This window comes from Littorina saxatilis, linkage group LG5, assembly GCF_037325665.1.
Source record: "Littorina saxatilis isolate snail1 linkage group LG5, US_GU_Lsax_2.0, whole genome shotgun sequence".
NCBI classification, from domain to species: Eukaryota; Metazoa; Mollusca; class Gastropoda; order Littorinimorpha; family Littorinidae; genus Littorina; species Littorina saxatilis.
The window spans coordinates 60,124,203-60,148,398 of NC_090249.1; the positions used below are offsets into that span (position 1 = coordinate 60,124,203).

Below are 24,196 nucleotides of genomic sequence, written 5' to 3' on the forward strand. Positions count from 1 at the left end.
AAAGGGTGATCTATTAAGTTTGCCATGTTTTGCTATTGAAGTTTTTTTCGTACAATGATTACTCCCTACCTTCGTCAGAGTGTAAATAAAGATGGCGTCCGATGAGTATCCCCTTCACGCAAGTGTGTTTGAAGGCGATATAAGACGTGTTGCTCAGCTTATCCGCACACACGATCTTGGACAGAAAGATCAACATGGTAAAACTTGTATTTAAGCTTAATCGTTATTCTTGATGTCAGCAGAATCTTGGTTTACAACGTTTCTTTGCAAGTACATTTTGCAGGAATTTTGACACTGATTGAATTTATGAATGATTCATTTGTTGTAATCGCACATGCACTTAGGCACCACAATTAGTCATGCTTATGTCAGGCATTTCATCTGTTAGTTGTTGTTATTTGACATGTTAAACAATATGAGCGGACTAAAAGCCAGAATTAAAAATATAACGTAAAGCCAAGGTTCTCTCAGAAAAAGAACATTGAAAACTTGTATAATTTTGTAACTTCCAAGTTCATTGAGTTGTAACTTCTATAGGCTGTTTCAGTTTTCACACACACGCTATTTTAACTGACTTATTATAACAGTTATGAATGCGCTGTGTGTTCATATGAAGTTGATTATACTGTACCTAAAACTTAGTAAAAGCTGAAATGGGAGTCACTTTTAACTAAACTTGAACTTTTACAGTTTCAAAATTGCCCACGAAACAATACTTCCTCGCCCCACTCCCTTCACTCACCAAATCTTGTGTCAAAGAAACTGGGGACTGCTTAATATACTCTTAATGCTCTTGGTTGATTGAACTGAAAGTAGCCATGGCTTTGCAAACAGTATCTGCAAAAGCAAAGTAGTACTAGTACACGAGTCACTTATTGCTTAAACTAAACCTTGTAAAAGTAAAAACGTAATTTAACTTGAAGTTGACTTGCAGGGTTTTAATATTTGCTGGTTAGGACTACCTCTATTTTATCTTTTTGCTGTTTTCAGGAAACACTCCTCTACACTTGGCGGTGATGCTTGGCCACAAAGGTAATCCTCATTTTAGTTACAAGTGTGAAACATCTGAGATTGTCGTTGATAACGATAGTCATTTGAATTGTGTATTGTGTACGTGATTGTGTCACATTTATATAAAGTTTATTTGTTTTTAAATGTGTATTGTTGCTGTTATTAAGATTATTATACTTAAGGTAGATTTAAGGCGTTTATGTTGTGTTTTGTTGCTGTTATTAAGATGATTATATTTAAGATTTTAAGGCGCTTAGAACTATTTTCGGATGTGCGCCCTATAAATACCCTTATTATTATCATTATTAAACATCTGTCAGTTTAATTTCAAACATTTAATGATTTTATTTTGTACCAGTTCTACAAATATTGTCATCTGACACTGAATCTGAAGTGTTTCTTTTGACACTTTCACGCCACAGTGTCAACTTTCTCTTAATGATTTTTGACTCACATGCGAAGCAAAAGTGAGTCTATGTACTCACCCGAGTCGTCCGTCCGTCCGTCCGTCCCGGCGTCCGTCCGGAAAACTTTAACGTTGGATATTTCTTGGACACTATTAAGTCTATCAACACCTGATGTGGCCTGATGGTGTATGGTTACAAGATCTCAAAAAACATGTGCGGCAACTTGACCTCACTTCAAGTTCAAGGTCACAGGGGCCGTAATTGTTGTCTTAAAAACGACCATTTTTCACATTTTTGCATTTTTTTCTGAAGTTATCGAGAATGGCAACCTTAGCTATGTATGCTATACAGGGCAATGTAAGCCCTATCTTTGGACACCAGTTTGGTTGACCTTGCTTCAAGGTCAAGGTCGCAAGGGTCCTTTAAAGTTGGATTGTATACATATTTTGAAGTGACCTTGACCCTGAACTATGGAAGATAACTGTTTCAAACTTAAAAATTATGTGGGGCACATGTTATGCTTTCATCATGAGACACATTTGGTCACATATGATCAAGGTCAAGGTCACTTTGACCCTTATGAAATGTGACCAAAATAAGGTAGTGAACCACTAAAAGTGACCATATCTCATGGTAGAAAGAGCCAATAAGCACCATTGTACTTCCTATGTCTTGAATTAACAGCTTTGTGTTGCATGACCTTGGATGACCTTGACCTTGGGTCATCCAAGGTCAAGCATGTGAGTCGTATGGGCTTTGCCCTTCTTGTTATACAAGCAGTACTTGACAAGCTCAGAATTTATGCTGAGCAGCTGAGAGAGAATGCATGGTCAAGAGTTTGAAAACTTCATGAGTTTCCTTGTTGTTTTTTCTTTCTTCAGAATGTGTCCACTTGCTGCTAGCTCACAATGCCCCGGTCAAGATAAAGAATGCACTGGGCTGGACACCATTGGCAGAAGCCATCAGCTATGGGAACAGACAGACAAGTATATAGTCATTGCTTTGTTATTTGCTTTCTTGATGTGCTTGACAAAATGGAACAAGGGAGAGAGAGGGTTAGAGAAAGTGAATCTCTGTCTTTCTGTTTGTCTTTTATGTGTGTGTCTTTAGGGGGGGGGGGGGGGGGGGCACAAAGTGAACAAATGGTAAAATTTGAATAATCCCTTCTTAAAAAGTTCTTTTATCTGTATGCTGCTCACACAAATAATTGTTAAAACTTTCTTAATGATGTACAGTGGAAACCTACCCCCTTCAAGATTCCCTGATTTTAGACCCTGATTTCTCAGACTTGTTCTTCGTGAGGTCTTTAACTTGACATCTATTTTAAGACTACATGTACAAACCTTTTATAAATACCATATTTTCCGGGTTACAAGGCGCTACAGCGCATAAGGCGCACCCCCTTCTTTTTAAACAAAATTGTAATCCAGTCACCCATTGGGCGCAGGGGGCCGATAGGGCGCACCAAAATGTAAAAAGTATACCGGTAACAAACGTCGAAGAATGTAAATAAGCCGCACATGGAAGGAAGAATACAGAGTGGAAATATGTGTGTTCTGTGTGTGCGGCGAGATCAAAGGCAGGTCCATTGTGATAGCTGGGTTGCCTTGTTTAGACACTGACCTTCTTCCCAGGGGTCAATGACCCAGTTTTTGCTATGAGAGGTGGTTCCCCTGTCATAGATCTGAGAGAGGAAACACTTCCTGCACCGGGGTCAGTGACCGAGTTTAACCTATGGGGCCGTCTCTTTGATGTCTTGGCCAGGGTAGTTATTTGCCAGTCCTAAGCGGGGGTACCACTACACTTTGAGCTTCTATAATATTATGAATCCAACGCTCTGTTTGTGCATGCAGTTTTGTCAGTGAAGGTTCCACTGTGCACTTTGAGCTTCTGTAACATCTAAGATCCAATGTTCTGTCTGTGCAGGTACCAGTGTACACTTTGAGCTTCTATAACGTGTTGAATCCAATGCTCTGTACATGCAGTTTTGTCAGTAGAGGTACCACTGTACATACACTTTGAGCGTCTATAACGTTCTAAATCCAACGCTCTGTGTTTGTACAGTTCTGTCTGTGCAGGTACCACTGTACACTTTGAGCTTCTATAACGTTCTAAATCCAACGCTCTGTGCATGCAGATTTGTCCGTGGAGGTTTAACTGTTCACTTTGAGCTTCTAGAATGTATTGAATCCAACGCTCTTTGTGGTGCATGCAGTCAGTGGAGGTACCTCTGTTTACTTTAAGCTTCTGAAACGTTTAAAATGCAATGCTCTGTGTGTGTGCAGTTCTGTCAGTGTTGCGCAAGCTGAAACAGCAGGCGAGGGAAGCGCTGGAGGAGAGACGGCCCGACCTCATTCAGGCCCTCAAGGACATCGGAGACTTCTACCTCGAGCTCAAATGGGACTTCCACAGCTGGGGTAAATATCTGATGAGTGTACGAAAGGGTGCAATAAGTCTTAGCACAATATCAATTTATAAATTAATTAAAAAAAATGTAAAAAATTTTAATTTAATTGGCAGTCTCTTTGTTTTTGGATTTTTTCTTAGCACAATAGTGTACAAAAGGGTGCGATAAGTTGTAGCACAATAGTGTACAAAAGGGTGCGATAAGTTGTAGCACAATAGTGTACAAAAGGGAGCGATAAGTTGTAGCACAATAGTGTACAAAAGGGAGCGATAAGTTGTAGCACAATAGTGTGCAAAAGGTGCGATAAGTTGTAGCACAATAGTGTACGAAAGGGTGCGATAAGTTGTAGCACAATAGTGTACAAAAGGGAGCGATAAGTTGTACCACAATAGTGTGCAAAAGGGTGCGATAAGTTGTAGCACAATAGTGTGCAAAAGGGAGCGATAAGTTGTAGCACAATAGTGTACAAAAGGGTGCGATAAGTTGTAGCACAATAGTGTACAAAAGGGTGCGATAAGTTGTAGCACAATATTGTACAAAAGGGTGCGATAAGTTGAAACACAATAGTGTATAAAAGGGTGCGATAAGTTGAAGCACAATAGTGTACTAAAGGGTGCGATAAGTTGTAGCACAATAGTGTACAAAAGGGTGCGATAAGTTGTAGCACAATAGTGTGCAAAAGGGTGCGATAAGTTGTAGCACAATAGTGTACATAAGGGTGCGATAAGTTGTACCACAATAGTGTGCAAAAGGGTGCGATAAGTTGTAGCACAATAGTGTACAAAAGGGTGCGATAAGTTGTAGCACAATACTGTGCAAAAAGGTGCGATAAGTTCAAGCACAATATTGTGCAAAAGGGTGCGATAAGTTGAAGCACAATAGTGTGCAAAAGCGTGCGATAAGTTGCAGCACAATATTGTACAAAAGGGTGCGATAAGTTGTAGCACAATAGTGTGCAAAAGGGTGCGATAAGTTGCAGCACAATATTGTACAAAAGGGTGCGATAAGTTGTAGCACAATATTGTACAAAAGGGTGCGATAAGTGTAGCACAATAGTGTGCAAAAGGGTGCGATAAGTTGAAGCACAATATTGTGCAAAAGAATGCGATAAGTTGTAGCACAATAGTGTAGAAAAGATTGCGATAAGTTGTAACACAAAAGGGTGCGATAAGTTGTTACACAATAGTGTACAAAAGGGTGTCATAAGATGTAGCACAATAGTGTAAAAAAAGGATCTGATAAGTTGTAGAACAGAGATAAGTATAAAACGAAGAGAGTTGATTATACTGTGTATTCTAGCATTGTCTTCTGCATGGCAGTGACAAATGATCGAAACTTTAATCTAAAATATCCAAATTTAAAACAAGTGGTTTCAAATATGGGAGTGAAGGACAAGGTGATAGCAAAAACCAATCGCTATGGAATCAGATACACTGACACAGCTGAATACAAGGGAACTACTCGTTTGATTTGTTCATGCATGAATGTTATGCTTTGAAAATGCCAACCTTTCATTTAAAAACAATTCTTTTCAGTTCCACTTGTGTCTCGGATGTTACCATCAGACGTGTGCAAGATCTACAAGAAAGGATCCTGTATAAGGTGAGCAGTGTACATGGTTTTAAAATATGTACACTGTGTTTTGTTACTAATAAACATGTAGTACAGTGGTACCTTTGATAAAAGACAGGTGTCTTCTTGTGGGAGGTGTCCTCTCATCAAAGAGGCCTCACATTGCAGGTACCAAGCTATGTCTGTTTATTAACCCCTTCACTGCCCAGCACGTACTAGATACGTGGTCATATTTGGTTTGTCATACGCCCATCATTTACATCAGCACTTTTCAGGACATTTGTGAAAACTAAATGGGAGGTAACCACTGTCCAACTTCTTGTAGGGGTTTAAACACAGTTCTTTCCCATTGACCGTTCAGATAAGTTAGTACCACGTGGTAAAAACATTTTTAGAAGTTTTTTCCGATCTATAAGATTCAAAATGGCGGCTGAAAGTCGGACATCAACTCGTAGACCTGTTTTCAAATGATACAGTGTTCTGGAAGCTCTACAAGAAGTGATTTATGGATTACCATACAGAAGAATACTGTTATGGGCTGTAATGTGAGTACCTGATGTTTGACACCAGTTTTAGCTGTGTTTTCTGCGGTTTTATGTGCTGCAGTGTGTGTGTGAAAGTTTGGAAACTGTAATTTTTGACAAAAATGGTCATATCAATTTTTACTATAACAATCACAAACAAAGTCCAATGATCATGTTATCAGATAATAGCCAAGGGTGTAAGCAAACCACATGCCAAAGATCTAAGAGATATCTCAATAAATGATTGAGCAGTGAACAGATTAATGAACCTACCGAAGAAAGCGAAATTTGCCCTGGCGCACAGCAATACCAAAATGCTGTTATACTGTGGCAGTGAAGGGGTTAAGAACAAAGGTACCGGGTAATGAGGTTTTTAATTTAATTTATGAAATTTTAAGAATGAATGGGTGTTTGTGAATGTGTTTGGATATGAGGAGAGTCGGATAATAAGAAGCATCCCGTGTGAATAAAGTTACCTTTTAACACAGAGTACAAAGTAATGTCTCTTTGAAATGATGTTTGCTAAAATGCTCAAACTGGATTCAGAGCTAAATAACTCTGTCTCTGTTTCAGACTGGACACAACTCTGGTTGATTTCAATGACATGCACTGGGAGAGGGGCGATATATCATTTATATTCAACGGCAGTGAACGACCTCAAGAATCCTTGACCGTCCTTGACAATCGACTATGTGTCTTTCAAAGGATACGATACGAGGTAAAGCATTCCTTTGGTGACCTTCTTTGCTTTGGTTTTTGCACACTAAGAGTAGAAGGTTGGCTTTGTTGTTGCTAACAAGTCTCAACATTGAAATATTCCATTAGCAAAGAAAGCACAGGAGGGAGAAATTTTTTTGTGCGAAGTCTTTTTTGTTGGTGTTGGTGGCTCAAGCTTTGTGTAAGGCAGAAAAAAAATAGTTTTGTTGCTGCAAAGACTCTTTATTATCAATTATTAAGTGCGTACTAATCATTTTCTTTAAACTCAAGCACTGAATGTCAGAATGAACCTGAAATATATATGCATTGGTGTTTTTCAGCGAAGATGTGTATTCTTACAATCCTTTACTTTTTGTGTGTAATAATAATGCACCAAAAAAGAGACTGCCAACGTTCCTTCTTCTTCTTCAGCGTTCCAGAATTTTCTGGTTACGTATGAGCTCGTTTGCCCATTTGGGTTCCCCAAACTATACTCTGAGAGCATAGTCAGCTTCACTCTGCTTTCGTTGGGTAGGCATGCTGGGTATTTTCGTGTTTCCATAACCCACTGAACTCCGACATGGATTACAGGATCTTTTCCGTGCGCACTTGGTCTTGTGCTTGCGTGTACACACGAGGGGGGTTAAGTCACTAGCAGGTCTGCACATAAGTTGACCTGGGAGATCGGAAAAATTTCCACTCTTAACCCACCAGGCGGCAGCGACCGGGATTCAAACTCACGACCTCCCGATTAGGAGGCCGACGTCTTACCACTGCGCCACTTCGCCCGTCTGCCAACGTTCCAAAATTCAGAATAAAAAAACAAGAAAGGTAAGTTGTTGGAACTTTTGTTATTGACAAAACAATACGTTACTGTCACTGTAACGTATTGTTTTTTTAATAACAAATGTTTCAACAACTTACCTTTTTTGTTTTTTTGATTCTGTAATAATAATGATGATAATAAAGTGCTCTTCGAAAAAACTATTCACTGCCAGGCAGTAGTCTCATTGTGATTTATGTGTTTGATTATGGGTGCTGTGGTGTTTTCTTCATCCGTTCTACCATCTCTAACTTTTCTTTTTACTTTTCTTGCAGGAAAGTGACCTTGATCTAGAAGACGAGGTGGACATCTTGATGAGTAGTGACATAGTAGCAGCACAGATGTCAACCAAAAACATCACATTCTCTCGGGCACAAAGCGGCTGGCTCTTCAGGGAAGACAAAACTGTAAGTTCGAATAAGAATTAACCTGTATCCTCCCATAAGATTATCCAGTAGATGGGGCCATGATGTTTAGTTATAGTAGCAAGTGTGATATGCCAAGGGCAACAGAAAACCATGAGAATCCACTTTTTCAACATTCTAATCGAAGTGAAATTTGTTTTTGGTTTATTTCTTCTGAAAGTGGCGTATGGCTGCCTGAATGGCGGGGTAAAGTTGGTTATACACAAAAAAGATTGTGGGAGTTTTAACCCATGCACTGAGAAGAATAAGTTTTAAATTTATGATGTCAGATTGTGTTGGTTGAGGCCTTGGTGGACCAAGGAAAAATGTTTTATTTCTGCATCAAAAGACAGTGAACGTCTTCTTACTGTAAAGTTACTTCTTCTCAATTGCGTCTTTTGCAGGAGATGGTTGGCGAGTTCAAAGCAGATTTTTACTACGTCAATGGTCTCATTTTGGAATCCAGGAAAAGGTAACATTGATGCCCAGATCTGTATGTTAAAGCAAATACTGTACATGTGAATGCATTTATATGCTGGGTTAACTTCAGTGACATTATAGATAAAAGGCTTTTTGAAGGACAGTATTGTGTTTGGTTGCGCAGGGACAGGGGCCTTTGAACAAAGACATGACAGTATTGTTTTATTGGAGAAAATCACAAGTGCTTATGGGGCTGAAGAGCTGCTCCTCTTACATAATTCTCTCTCTCTCTCTCTCTCCTCTCTCTCTTTCTCTCTCTCTCTCTCTCTCTCTCTCTCTCTCTCTCTTTCTCTCTCTCTCTCCCCCCCCCCCTCTCTCTCTCTCTCTCTCTCTCTCCCCTCTCTCTCTCTCTCTCTCTCTCTCTCTCTCTCTCTCTCTCTCTCTCTCTCTTTCAAATGCAGACACATGTACAAAGTCAGTATGTAATGATTAAACAACTGATAATTGTTTCAGCAAAACAAATTATACAAAGAGAAGGAACGAAATTGCCTACAAGTGGCATACTAAATCTCTCTGGAATGAGAGAAAGAAAAATGACAAGGATAGCAACTTTATTTGTGATTTGTTTCAGACGAGAACACTTGTCTCCAGAGGATGTACAGAAGAACAAAGCCCTCATTGAAAACATCGGCAGAGGGTCGTGGGAAAACAATCAGGTCAAATTGTGATTGTCAGTTTGTTTGTAACACTTCATGCAATCAGGTCAAATTGTGATTGTCAGTTTGTTTGTAACACTTCATGCAATCAGGTCAAATTGTGATTGTCAGTTTGTTTGTAACACTTCATGCAATCAGGGATTGGCTTGGGTTTTTTGTCCACTAGAGGTCCATTGACTGACTCAACCATGAATCAATCAGTCATTTTGCAAACCAATCAGTCAAGAAAAAAACTCTTTCCTTCCACCACGTGACTGCCACAATTGTGCATTACGGCAGTGAGGAGAAACTTCTGAAAGTTGTTTACAATTTACAAATGAGAGGAAAATTCAATTAATTTTTTCATTTTCTTGTTTATTTTCCAATCGTCTTACATGAAGAGGAATAAAAGGTCTGAAAACACAATAACCATATTTATTTCAATTAAGTAATGTCTATTGGTCAGTTGACAGATTGAGACCCATGTGTGTCGGTCATTTCTGAATTTAACATGGCAAAAGACCGATGACCGACGCTCAAGCCAATCCCTGTGCAATGTACATTCCACTAGTTCGCTAGTTCGCTAGTCGGAGTAGCTTTTCAGCAACGAGACTGAGGATTTGAAAGCATAGTGGGATTTTTCAGAAATCACAAGCTATTCTCATTCTAAAACTGATTTTTAGTTACCCCTTTTTACATTTAGTCAAGTTTTGACTAAATGTTTTAACATAGAGGAGGAATCGAGACGAGGGTCGTGGTGTGTGTGTGTGTGTGTGTCTGTGTCTGTCTGTGTGTCTGTGTCTGTCTGTGCGTGTGTGTGTGTAGAGCGATTCAGACTAAACTACTGGACCGATCTTTATGAAATTTGACATGAGAGTTCCTGGGAATGATATCCCCGGACGTTTTTTTTTCATTTTTTCGATAAATACCTTTGATGACGTCATATCCGGCTTTTTGTAAAAGTTGAGGCGGCACTGTCACACCCTCATTTTTCAATCAAATTGATTGAAATTTTGGCAAAGCAATCTTCGACGAAGGCTGGACTTTGGTATTGCATTTCAGCTTGGTGGCTTAAAAACTAATGAATGAGTTTGGTCATTAAAAATCGGAAACTTGTAATTAAAATTATTTTTTTATTAAACGATCCAAAAACAATTTCATCTTATTCTTCATCATTTTCTGATTCCAAAAACATATACATATGTTATATTTGGATTACAAACAAGCTCTGAAAATGAAAATTATGAAAATTATGATTAAAATTAATTTTACGAAATCGATTTAAAAACAATTTCATCTTATTTCTTGTCGGTCCCTGGTTCCAAAAACATATAGATATGATATGTTTGGATTAAAAACAAACGCAGTAAGCTAAAAAGAATAGACATACAGAACAGCGTGCTATCCTGCTCAGCGCGACCACTACCGCACTATTCTGCATGGCTTGTCGATTTCACTGCCTTTGCCACGAGCGGTGGACTGAGGAAACTACAAGTATGTGGTCTTGGTGAAAAAAAGCAGTGCGTTCAGTTTCATTCTGTGAGTTGGACAGCTTGACTAAATGTTGTTATTTCGCCTTACGCGACTTTTTTTTTCTCAGTAGGTTAGGAATCGTAAGGTAGCTGAAAAGGCTACTTGCATTGACATAGAATGATGTAAATAAAAATACCCCAAAATACTGTACTCACATGTTTAACGAAGATGATATGAACAACAAAGCATGATGTTTCGACCACTGCGGTCTTCGACAGGCACAACATTCAGAAAAAAGAAGAAGACAGACGACAGAACAGAAAGAAGAACTACAGATTAACGATTCACACTTTACGACTCACACTTTACGACTCACACTTTACGATTCACACTTTACGACTCACACTTTACGATTCACACTTTACGACTCACACTTTACGATTCACACTTTACGACTCACACTTTACGACTCACACTTTACGATTCACACTTTACGACTCACACTTTACGATTCACACTTTACGACTCACACTTTACGATTCACACTTTACGATTCACACTTTACGACTCACACTTTATGACTCACACTTTACGATTCACACTTTATGACTCACACTTTACGACTCACACTTTACGATTCACACTTTACGATTCACACTTTACGATTCACACTTTACGACTCACACTTTTCGACTCACACTTTACGACTCACAAACCAAAACAAACACTCACGCGCAGTCACCTTTTTTCTGCTTTCATCATAGAATGGTGTGTTTGATTCCAGCAAATAGAAAGGCGGCATTCTCTGACACCACCGGAACGTCCCTCGGTCACCTGGGAGGAGTACGGACAGGCCCCTCCTGGCCGATCGCCGTGTCTAGGGAGACAACTCATGGCCAAGGAAAACGCCAAGGCCTTCAAGGCCACCGTTGCCATGGTGAGAGAAAAGACCATTTTCACTTTGTTATATTATGGGTCAATGGAAGAGAGTGTATTTCTTTCAGCATCCCTATCTGGTTTAAACATAAGTTTATTTTAACAAAGGTTACAATCATGACATGTATACAAAGTTCACAGAAACAGCAACAAGCTATCTCACTGTCAGATATACCCGGTCATCAGTGCATTCTTTGTGTTTGATGTATTGTTGTTTTCTTAGGTTTTGGTCACTTTTTCCATTAATAATGATAATAAGGATACCGTACTTTCGGGACTATAAGGCGCTTCGTTATATAGGGCGCAACCCCCACTTTTGAGGTAAAATTGAGAAAAAAACATCACATTAGGCGCTTCCGGTCTATAAGCCGCACATCAAAGGAAGAATACAGAGTGGAAATATGTGTGCTCTGTGTGTGGGGGAGATCAAAGGCAGGTCCATCGTGATAGCTGGGTGGCCTTGTTTATAGACTTCTTCCCAGGGGTCAATGACCCAGTTTTAGCTATGAGAGGTGGTTCCCCTTTCATATCTGAGAGAGGAAACACTTCCTGCACCGGGGTCAGTGACCCAGTTTAACCTATGGGATGGTCTCCTTGATGTCTTGAGAGGAAACTTGGCCAGGGTAGTACCTAGTAGCTGAAACATGCATTATCACAAGTTGTTTGACTGGTACTCAGGCGGTCTCTTTGATGTCTGAGATGAAACTTGGCCAGGGATTTCTATTTTAACAACACATAGGGCGCTTCCGTTCAATAAGCCGCAGGGGTCAAGATTGAGAAAAAAAGTTGCGCCTTATAGTCCGTAAAATACGGTATTTATAGGGCGCAAATCCTAGAATAGTTCTAAGCGCCTTACAATCTTAAATATAATAATCTTAATAACAGCAACAATTTCTTCGTATGCTGTTTTGTATTTTAGTTCTGAGTCTGTCAGCAGTTGTTTCTCTTCACATTTTTGATGTTTGTGTTTCACTGTTGCAGAGCGATGACTTTCCCATGACAGTGGATGTGTAAGTATGCTTAATTATTTACAAATGCATGGGTGGGATTCTTGCGGTATATGCTGGAAATACCCCCCGCGGGTTAGGGGGAAGAATTTACCCGATGCTCTCCAGCATGTCGTAAGAGGCGACTAACGGATTCTGTTTCTCCTTTTACCCTTGTTAAGTGTTTCTTGTATAGAATATAGTCAATTTTTGTAAAGATTTTAGTCAAGCAGTATGTAAGAAATGTTAAGTCCTTTGTACTGGAAACTTGCATTCTCCCCGTCGCGATATAACCTTTGTGGTTGAAAACAACGTTAAACACCAAATAAAGAAAGAAAGATATGCTGGAAATCCGGATTCGTAATGTCTGTGGTGACGTTTTTTGGTTGTTAATTATACAAATCCTTCAGCGTCTGGAGGCCCCCAGACCCCCCCCCCCCCCCTCTCCCCCTTTAAATTATTCAGGATTCATGACACTTTTCAGTCCCAGCCATGCAAATGAAGTAGCATTTATGTTTAACTTGATATGAGTCTACTGTACTGTCATTGATACATGTACAGTTGAATATTTTGTTCCCCAGGCATAGTTCATTAGCTTGTTTTTGTTGGTAAGTTATCTCTTCATGCTTTTCTTTATTTATTTGACATTTTCGTTTCCTTTGTATTCATTCATCATCACATCTTCTATATTAAACTACATAGTGGTGTTAATGTCTGTTTCATCTGTCTCATCTATCTCTCCAATCTGTCGTTGATTAAAAATGTTCTTTTTAGCCGGTTTTCTTCTCTGAAGTCCTTGAATGTATTATTATTATTACTTAATTTGTCATTATATTTTCACAAGAAAGTCATCATTCCTTATGACTATGACCATCTTGCCACTTCTATCATACAATCAGCTAAGTTTCATTATTAATTTCATTATTCTCATAATCATTTGTCCACTATAAACTATAATGACAATTGTGTCGATGTACTTGTGGATGTCTTGTTTTGTTAAAAATTAAAGGTTCTACTAACTTAACCAAGTTTCTTGTTATTTATTCATAACTTTGTTGATTACATTTACAGATTACTGGATGTACTGGAGGTGGTAGCACCATTCAAACAATTCCAGAAACTTCGCGACTTCATGATGACCAAACTGCCCCCTGGTTTCCCCGTGCGGATTGGTCAGTATGCTTTTCTTCATAATGTACTGTCTGTTTGCTTCATAATGCACTGTCTGTTTGCTTCATAATGTACTGTCTGTTTGCTTCATAATGTACTGTCTGTTTGCTTCATAATGTACTGTCTGTTTGCTTCATAATGTACTGTCTGTTTGCTTCATAATGTACTGTCTGTTTGCTTCATAATGTACTGTCTGTTTGCTTCATAATGTACCGTCTGTTTGCTTCATAATGTACTGTCTGTTTGCTTCATAATGTACTGTCTGTTTGCTTCATAATGTACTGTCTGTTTGCTTCATAATGTACTGTCTGTTTGCTTCATAATGTACCGTCTGTTTGCTTCATAATGTACTGTCTGTTTGCTTCATAATGTACTGTCTGTTTGCTTCATAATGTACTGTCTGTTTGCTTCATAATGTACTGTCTGTTTGCTTCATAATGTACCGTCTGTTTGCTTCATAATGTACTGTCTGTTTGCTTGACTCCGGGAATTTTAAGACATCCATAAACCAGCCGTTCTCTCAGCGGAATAAATACAGAGACACCTGTACATCAAGTTATTTCAGGAGAAAGGTGGCACAGAAAATTGAATCTGGGTTTTTGCAATTCCTGTTGCAATATTTTCCTATCCTTTCAAGCAAAATGTCATGCCTTTTTTTAAATTTTTTACTACACACCCACATTTAAAATAAAAATCAGATTTGTTGTTAAAAGTCACAAAATAGCACACCAGGAATAACACCATTCAAACTTTAACAGAAGTTTGAAGTCCTGGTTTTTGGTTCAGACACCAAAATATAGAATTGTGTTTGTATTGTGTGTACAATTTGGTATGGGTCTATGAAACTGTGGGCTGAAGTAGCTCAGTGTTACCGATTACGGTTTTGTATGTTCCAGTCTGACCTCTCACATGGCTGTTATCTGACTGCCTTTCTGTGTGTTCTTTGAGTTTGAGAATATGCATTGCAAAAAAAGGAACAAACACAAAACGCTGCATAAGAAAATGACAGCCAAACTTATCAACTGGAAGAAAAAACCCTGCTTAGGAGTGTTAAATCTATGTGTCGTCTCTTAGTTCTCTGCATGGGTAACATTGTATATTTTTGCGTGTGCAGAGATCCCGGTGTTCCCGACCATCACAGCCAAAGTGACCTTCACAGGGTTCGAATGGCGGACTGACCTTCAGGACGACCTCTTCGAGATCCCGACCGACTTTCGAGAGGATGCTGGCCGCTTCCCCGATTTATGACTCTTCCTCCAGACTAACTTCGTCCACATGGTGACCAGTATTCGCCACCTTCGCCCCTACCTCCCTCTCATCCCCCGCCCGACCACCGGCAGCTTGGAATCTTCAGCTGAAATATGTGAGCTGCTGCCTGATGCAGACTCTGACAGCGGTGAAGTTGACTGGGAGAGGGACAGTGCCTCGGGACTCGTAGAGTCTTCCGGTGCGTGTGGGGTGGCTGGTTTTGTGTGTAGCGTGTGTGAGACTCATTGCAGTGTGTTCGGTAGCGCAGGGACTGGGGCCTTTGAACAAAGCCACGCCAATTCAGACCTCACAAAATACCTCTACGTGGGAGAGAGCTTGTCAGCGAGAGACATGTTTGAAAGTCACGCTGACAGTCACGCTGAAAGTTACACTGAAAGCGCTGCTTCAGTATCAGAGAGTGTGCCACTGTTTAGAAAAATAGCTCGTACTTTGCACTTACACAGTGCCGCGTCTCTGAGGAAGGGTTTTGGGGGCTTCTTGTGGGGGGAGAAAAAGGGAGACGTTTCAAGAACCAGTGAAAAAGTACCGGACTCCAACAGTTCTACCCTGAAGTGGATCTGTGCACAATGCAACCTCACGCGGACCAATTCTTCCACGCTAAACCTTGCAAGAAAGTCTCGATCACTTGACTTTTCTCTTCATCGTTCCTCGTCAGGACAGGACCTCAAAAAGCACGGTTCAGATCCAGAGATCACTTTAACAGGGAACGATGGTGTCACTCTATCAAAGCACGCTGGCAATCAACAAACTTCAGGAGTATCCGCGTCCCAAGAACATGCAAAACGAGAACGCTTCAGACAAAAAACAGAAGCTTTGAAACAGGGTAGGACAAAAACTAGCAAGAGAAAACGATCTGAAATGGATACTTCAGCCGTTGAATGCTTGTCACCGGTAGATTCGTCACAGCTGGCAGCTGATGTCATGATGTACGACTCTGACTCAAGTGCGGATGGAAGCTTGTCTGCGTGTGTGTGTCACGCTGAAGATGAAGTGTACCTGGGAATGGATATTCCTATGACCAACCTTGGACTCACTAGTACAGAGATGACCTTGCTGTTTTAGATGTATGAGGGTGAGAAAGAAAACATTTTGTAGAAAACGGTCAGAATGTGAAAGTGTGTGTTACAGATTGCAGATACGTCCCTTTTGTTTTAGAAGTATGTGCATGAGAAATTTGTCAGAAAAATAACATTTGAGGAAGATTGTCAAATTTCAACATTCCCATCTTCCCCCCCTTTCCCCGTCGCGATATAACCTTCGTGGTTGAAAACAACGTTAAACACCAAATAAAGAAATAAAGAAAGAAATTTCAACATTTGTGTTACACTTACACGCTCTCCATTACAATGGTGACTGTTGTTTTTGATGTATGAGCGTTAACATTTTTTACAGAAAATACAATGTAGTCAACATGTGAAAGTTTGTGTGACACGTTCAGCAGTGCAGAGATGATCCTGTTTCAGGTGTATGAATGTGAGAAAGTTGTCAGAGATGATCCTGTTTTAGGTGTATGAATGTGAGAAAGTTGTCAGAGATGATCCTGTTTCAGGTGTATGAATGTGAGAAAGTTGTCAGAGATGATCCTGTTTCAGGTGTATGAATGTGAGAAAGTTGTCAGAGGTGATCCTGTTTCAGGTGTATGAATGTGAGAAAGTTGTCAGAAGGAGAACTTTCGGGAAGACTGTCTATGAGTATGAGTCATGAGTGTGCGTAATAAAACAATTATTGAAAAGATAGTCAAAAATGGGAAAGTTTGTGTCACAGTCTTGACTCTGAACGTGGCACTGTGGTGGATGGTGACATGTAATGTGCAGTTTGATAGGTGAACGTGGCACTGTGGTGGATGGTGACATGTAATGTGCAGTTTGATAGGTGAACGTGGCACTGTCGTGGATGGTGACATGTAATGTGCAGTTTGATAGGTAAGGTCTAAAGACTAAACGCTGAGAGAGCAGTGTTGATTTTTATAGAAAATTATGCTGTTTGTTTTTGAGAGTCGGTGGAACCAGGATTGCCCAAACAGGATGAAATGATGCCCACATTGCTGTGTACATCTTCAGGGATCCGTGAGCTAGGCTGTGTAGAAATGACACGTTTACCCAGCTGTGTATGAAAGTAGAATTGTGTGCTGTACAGGGCTGATCAGCTGACCAGGCTGCTGCTTTTCAGCCGTGTCCCAAGAGTTCAGTCAAGCAAAACTTTCGCTCATCAATCAATCAATCAATATGAGGCTTATATCGCGCGTATTCCGTGGGTACAGTTGTAAGCGCAGGGATTTATTTTTATTTATTTATTTTTTTTATTTTTTTTAATGCAATTTATATCGCGCACATATTCAAGGCGCAAGGATTTATTTATGCCGTGTGAGATGGAATTTTTTTTACACAATACATCACGCATTCACATCGGCCAGCAGATCGCAGCCATTTCGGCGCATATCCTACTTTGCACGGCCTATTATTCCAAGTCACACAGGTATTTTGGTGGACATTTTTATCTATGCCTATACAATTTTGCCAGGAAAGACCCTTTTGTCAATCGTGGGATCTTTAACGTGCACGTCCCCAATGTAGTGTACACGAAGGGACCTCGGTTTTTCGTCTCATCCGAAAGACTAGCACGTGAACCCACCACCTAGGTTAGGAAAGGGGGGAGAAAATTGCTAACGCCCTGACCCAGGGTCGAACTCGCAACCTCTCGCTTCCGAGCGCAAGTGCGTTACCACTCGGCCACCCAGTCCTCATATATTTACGTTCACATTACATTTGGCCCTTGACAAAGTTGGTCTGTTGTATTTGATTATTTTAACAAGATTATTGTTTGCCGGTGGCTACTTAAGAGCAAGATGTCTGCAATGGTGCCACAGGTATATCCATGTCTGCAATGGTGCCACAGGTATATCCATGTATGTTTGGAAGTGCAGTTCTGACATTGAGAGACAAGATGATAGCGTGTGTCAAATGTATACATTTGTGTATCATTATTACATGTACTTTTTTGCTCAGGATTGGTTGGTTGGGGCACAGATTGTACTGTACACATATTTGATACATGTATGTGATTATTTATGTGTATGTTTACACACATGCATGAAAGAATTCATGTGTGTGTGTGTGTGTGTGTGTGTGTGTGTGTGTGTTGACTAGGATGTGTGTGTATAACTGTGTGTAAGTGTGTGTATATAAAAATATGCGTATGAGTATGACTGTGTGTGTGTGGCTGTGTGTGTAGTTACATGTTTGTTTTTGTGTGTTTATCTCAGTGTGTGATAGTTCCCTTGTATTGCATTGTTAATGTTATAACATAAATCTGTAAAGGTGAGTTAACATGAAAAGGAAAAGAGCTGCATACAATTAGCAATCGTTCAATAGCTGACATCACTTCCATAGGTTCTCATTGCGAGTGTGCCTTTGTCTTTATGTGTTGATTTGCATGAATAGTTCATCACTCACACAAATAACACAATACAGTAACAGTTTTCACGTTTTGCTGTATCTGAATGTTGGTAAAATAAATGACATTGCTTCTGATCTCAAGCTAACACACACGCACACAAATCATAACAGTGTTAAGATCATATCTATCATGCACATGAATGCATCTTTGTTACTTTTGAACTCTACATAACATAATAGGATCAGCAATATAAAATGTGCTTGGGCATGGGAGGGGGCAGAGAGAAGATATTTCAATGTTAACATAAACTTAAACAACTGTCAAGAAATGTCAATGTTAACATAAAAATAACCCCAGCAAAATTAACAAATTTGTGAGGAAGTTAATCATTTATTATTTATCATTTCCGTATGTTGTCTGAATTTGATCTAAGTCTTATTTCTTGCTCGAAGGAGAAAACAAAATCTGTTTGCAGTAATTGTTCATAATGCACTATGATGCAGTTTTAACCCAGTCTATGCATTTTTTTTTTACAACAGTGTATACATGTATATGAGCATTTTGTGTAGTAATGAGTTATTTGGGGGGTACATGTGATTGTGAAATGTTGTGGAATGACTACTCTTAGAGATGTCTTGTAGAAAAACCTTTATAGCTCTGACGCCACTTGGATTTCTTGTCAAATGGGAGAATGGCTTTTTAGCTTTAACCAAAAAAGAAAGCAGTTAAAATGGTCCTTTGAGCGGTTAAAGACTGCACCTGTCAATAGTTCGAAGAAATTTTAAAGTAGAACGACTGGCACTGAAAGAGTGAAAAATCAGTTCAGTGATGATAAAATGGTTAACGGAAAATGCTTTGTAAAATGGAAAGTTTTTTTTTTTATAAATGTATAATTTTTGGAAAAGGTTTGAAGTTTTAACAAACAGATTGTGATGTTTTTCTCTGAGATGTATTGATGCAGTAGGGACAGTTGAGTATCGTACAATGATGTGGAAAAAAGAAGTACTGGAAAGTGCTTTGCACAAAATTGTCTATTCCAGACAAGTTTTTAAGTAGTAGAAAACGGACTTTGATGTCTTCTTTTACATGCAGCAAATATCACCCACACATGTTGAATATTACCATCATTTATCCTTCTGTTGAAAGGAAATTTGTTATGAACAGTGGAACCCCCCTTTTTGTTTTAAATACCTCCAAAACCTGAGAAAATCAGGTCTTCAAATAATAAAAAGGAGGGAGTCTTAAAATGGAGGTCATTTACAGAGGTTATGGACAGAACACCTCAACAAGCAAGGTCTTAAAAAGGGGGGGGGGGGGCATAAAAGAGGGGTTCCACTGTAGTTTGCTTCTGGTGTGTCACTGCAGCAAGCTGACTGGAAATGTAAAAGCTAGTCAAGGTGAATCAGTGTGTATAGCTCACTTCATGCCAAGTGTTGCCTTTCTGCGTATTAGTGTGAATGAACTACATTACACATGATGAGAGTTTGAGTGTACTGTGATCTTTTGCGCACTTGTTGGTAATGAATAATATAGTGAGATGCAACTGACTGAATTGTTTGAACTTTCTCTCTCTCTATCTCTTTCTCTCTCTCTCTCTCTCTCTTTCTCTCTCTCTCTTTCCCTCTCTCTCACTCACACTCTTTCCCTCTCTCTCACTCTCTCTCTCTCTCTCTCTCTCTCTCTCTCTCTCTCTCTCTCTCTCTCTCTCTCTCTCTCTCTCTGTGTTACATTGTTTTGTGCATGGTGGTATGTGTGGTGAAGCTGTACAGGTAATGCATTATTATAGATGCATGGCAGTGTATGGTAATGACTGAAAGGGGCAGTTGCAAATTCAAGTCATGGTACAGCCGCACTGTTGCGAGAATAGTACAGTATCAGTATACAACAGTGTAAATGGGTGCGAATGTTCTTCTCCTAGTTTTCCCAGTTTAGAGTATGCCAGAACAACCCAGCGTAGCTGCATTGTCCTGTTTACTTTTTCATGAAATGTGTTGGAAGCATGGTAATGGTGAATTTCGGTCGTAGTTGTGACAGTCAGTGTTAGCAAGCAGCGAACGTGTACATGGTATATAACAATATTGAATGAGCGATAACGATATTGAATGAGCGATAACGATATTGAATGAGCCTGCAAGTTACAATCATTTGAGACCATGTGTTCAAGGGTTTTGTACATCATGTCCTGTCATGGGACTCTTGCCAGTCATGTGACGTCAAAAACTGTCCAATCGCACAAGAATTTTTGCTGTGAATTTTGATGGTGTCGTTATTTTGTAAATGGTCTGTCCCACCTGTGGTTTTCCCTCATGATGTGTGTGGCATGCAATGATGTGTTTGGCATACAATGATGTGTGTGGCGTGCAATGATGTGTGTGGCGTGCAATGATGCTCTAGCCACATCCCTCTCTGTACATACTTCTGTGTGTGTGAAAGTGCTCAGAAAATATGGTGTCTTTTTATGTGCCAAGGGGTGTATCATGCTTTTCAACGTATAAGGCAGAATCAGTTCAACATGAATTTTGTTAACAACGTATAAAGCAGAATCAGTTCAACATGAATTTTGTTAACAACGTATAAAGCAGAATCAGTTCAACATGAATTTTGTTAACAACGTATAAAGCAGAATCAGTTCAACATGAATTTTGTTAACAACGTATAAAGCAGAATCAGTTCAACATGAATTTTGTTAACAACGTATAAAGCAGAATCAGTTCAACATGAATTTTGTTAACAACGTATAAAGCAGAATCAGTTCAACATGAATTTTGTTAACAACGTATAAAGCAGAATCAGTACAACATGAATTTTGTTAAAAACGTATAAAGCAGAATCAGTTCAACATGAATTTTCTTAAGAACGTATAAAGCAGATTCAGTTCAACATGAATTTTGTTAACAACGTACAACCACCCTTCTAAGACCTCCAATAATTTGAGAAGATACGATCTTAAAAAGGAGGTCCATGTCGTCTGAAAATTGGGGTAAATTTGCACAGGTTATAAATAGAAAATCTGAGAAATTAGGATCCCAAGAGGGAGGTTCCACTGTTCTGTGCCCAGTGTATCCTACTGTCAGCCCATGGTGAAAGTACAGAGATGTAGAGGGGATACAGTGTATCCTACTGTCAGCCCATGGTGAAAGTACAGAGATGTAAAGGGGATCTGCCCAGTGTATCCTACTGTCAGCCCATGGTGAAAGTACAGAGATGTAAAGGGGATCTGCCCAGTGTATCCTACTGTCAGCCCATGGTGAAAGTACAGAGATGTAGAGGGGATACAGTGTATCCTACTGTCAGCCCATGGTGAAAGTACAGAGATGTAGAGGGGATACAGTGTATCCTACTGTCAGCCCATGGTGAAAGTACAGAGATGTAGAGGGGATACAGTGTATCCTACTGTCAGCCCATGGTGAAAGTACAGAGATGTAGAGGGGATACAGTGTATCCTACTGTCAGCCCATGGTGAAAGTACAGAGATGTAAAGGGGATACAGTGTATCCTACTGTCAGCCCATGGTGAAAGTACAGAGATGTAGAGGGGATACAGTGGTACTTCCCAATTTAAAGTCGTGAGTTTGCCTTTTCTACACCATAAGTATTTAGCGTACAAAGCTAGATGGTAGTATAATTTTGATGATTAAGGAACACGTTTGTTATAGCTAGTGTAATAGCGACATTAAAGAGTAACTAGAAACTCAACCGTTTTAATATTTTTTGCCTTTATTTTTTATATTTTAATTTTACTTGCAGGAGAGGGAGCAACTTTCCTCTTGTACCCTGTTGCTGGGTTTCAAAGTTTGTCTGAAAGAGGAAGAACTGCCAATGTTTTGAGAATATTCCATGTAATTGAAGTCTAACCTATTTGCATGTTCTTCTTTGATTCCCTCTTTTTCTTCATGTACTTAAGCACACACACACTTGACTCTTATGTGCATGCTTTCACATGAAAGTAAGCTTAACTCAATGATAAAAATAATGGGCTGTTAGTGCCTTTTCTCAAAACATTAATGTTTGTGACAATTGACAGGTACTTCTTGTTGTGATGTAATTCATAAACTTCACAAGTAGTACATGTGAGTGTTGAATATGCCAATGGTTAGCATGAAACAAGTCTTAATTGTGTTATCTACTTTTTATGAATTTTTTTAATTTACTTTTTTTACTTTTTTAGCAAACGCGAGATATTCTGTCACAAGAATATGCATGTGAGATTTTGTATTGCATGACATAACTTTTATGGGTGAGAGCAGGTGGAGCATTTTTTGGCTGTATATTTGAGTTCTTTCTGTATTAAAGCCTAAACTAATTATTTTGTTGCTGATACTGTAAGCTTTTTTCCTTTTTGTGCATCCATTTTGTTTCTTGTTGTAATGAGAGAGGCTGCTGGCTGTTATCAGGACTGTGGTTGTTTTTTCTGCTGTGATGAGTTTATTTTATTTGTTGAGTTTCTTCTACTCTGATATAATTACACACATATATTTATTATGTTGCCTCCTTTGGTCTCTGACTTCAGGATCCTATTCTTATTTAAACTCATCGTGCTTGGCTGGGTAAACTTACTTCAATGTCCTCTATTCTTTCAGGCCTGTGTGCTTCTTTAACAAACGTTATGCCATGTTTGTACATGGAGTTAATCACTTTCCTACTAGCTTGCCTGAGAATGCCTAAATGGTACCCCTCCCCCCCCCCCCCCCCCCCCCCCCCCCCCCCCCCCCCATAACAAAAACCACCCACCCACCCAACAACACATGTGCATACATACAGACACACAGACGCAGACACAGACACAAATAAAGTGGTACATGTATCTGCAATGCAAGCTAGGCCCCTCAAATGGTAGGACACCTGTTAATTTTGTCTTGATCTTTTTCAAAATACAGTGGAAATGCCCTATGGAGGGACACTGTCGGCTAGTCCCAAGGGCATCCTTCATCGCAGGTACCACAGTAAATCCTTGATGAACAAAGAAACAAGGAAGGAATGATGGTTAAAATAATTTCATAAATTGCCACTTAGGCCAAAAAAAAAAATAGGTCTGTTTACGGTAACCCGACCGACCCTATTTTTTTCGCGCGACCCTAGACTTTTTTTTGGCATTTGGGGGGAAAAAAAAAATTAACGTAAAAATATGGTTTTTTGGAGAAAAAAAAAATAAAAATCCCGACCTACCGACCCTATTTTTGGGGCCTATGTTACCGTAAACAGACCTTTTTTTTTTTTTGCCTTATCTTTGATTCTGTCAGTCTATTACATTTGTCTTGGACAAGACCTGAGAAAGGAGGCCAGAAAAGTCAAGGCATGTACATTTGTTGGAAGAGCTCATATATAACTTCTGGGGCCATTTAAATTTTAAGAAGAAAATATTTACTACACATGTATGACAGTTTTTCTGTGGATAACGTTTTCATACAGATCTGACTGTGAATGTTTGTTTGAACAGTGGAAACTACTGGCATGACATACTTGTATTTTGTTCATATTCTCTGTTGAACTGTTAAGTGTTTATAAAGTGCATGATTATAGATATGTCCTTGTATAAGTACCTTGTATACAGAACTGTGTACACTTTTTTCAAATGTCCTGTGGTATATGCCTTCCATGCTGCCAACATGCACTGCAAACATCTATCAAGCTCTTTGGGTTTGTTTGTTTTGTTTTTTCTCTCGTTTTTTCTCACTGTTGCAAGAACGTTTACATTTCAACACTGCTTTCAGGATGTGGAGATATTCAGAAATAGCCATTTTGAAGATTGTACTTTAAAACATGTTGGCATCAACTTATACCAAGATTGATCAGTGTGTTTCTGTTAATTTGTGAAAACAATTGTTATGTTTGGCTGTGCCAGTATTCAGAAACCATTTCCCCTGTATGTCTTACCCTTGTGGGATAGATGCAAAAGCCCGACTAGATTTTCTAAACTCCAGTCATGTAGCACTACCTACAGGAATGCAAATGTTGAAAATTAGAGCATGGCTTACCAAGACGTTCTTGGCTTAACCAAGACTTCCTAC

At 39.4% G+C, this 24,196-nt stretch overlaps 1 protein-coding gene across 1 annotated transcript; it reads left to right on the forward strand.

Annotated features, from left to right (window-relative positions):
- Positions 1–90: 90 nt before the first annotated feature.
- LOC138967604 (ankyrin repeat domain-containing protein 13C-A-like) lies at positions 91–22,494 on the forward strand. The gene is made up of 13 exons (XM_070340205.1): positions 91–197; positions 991–1,032; positions 2,300–2,404; positions 3,704–3,835; positions 5,361–5,427; positions 6,495–6,639; positions 7,716–7,847; positions 8,249–8,316; positions 8,896–8,980; positions 11,217–11,369; positions 12,350–12,378; positions 13,426–13,526; positions 14,639–22,494. The coding sequence occupies exons 1-13, from the start codon at positions 92–94 to the stop codon at positions 14,770–14,772; spliced, it is 1,299 nt and encodes a 432-aa protein (XP_070196306.1). The 5' UTR covers position 91; the 3' UTR covers positions 14,773–22,494.
- Positions 22,495–24,196: the final 1,702 nt, after the last annotated feature.

Bases quoted from the DNA above. Each gene is read 5' to 3' on its own strand.
- LOC138967604 (XM_070340205.1), top strand. From the start codon at position 92: ATGGCGTCCGATGAGTATCCCCTTCACGCAAGTGTGTTTGAAGGCGAT. The intron at 2,405-3,703 runs GTATATAGTCAT...GTGTGTGTGCAG, and splicing joins CTATGGGAACAGACAGACAA to TTCTGTCAGTGTTGCGCAAG. The intron at 8,317-8,895 runs GTAACATTGATG...GATTTGTTTCAG, and splicing joins ATTTTGGAATCCAGGAAAAG to ACGAGAACACTTGTCTCCAG.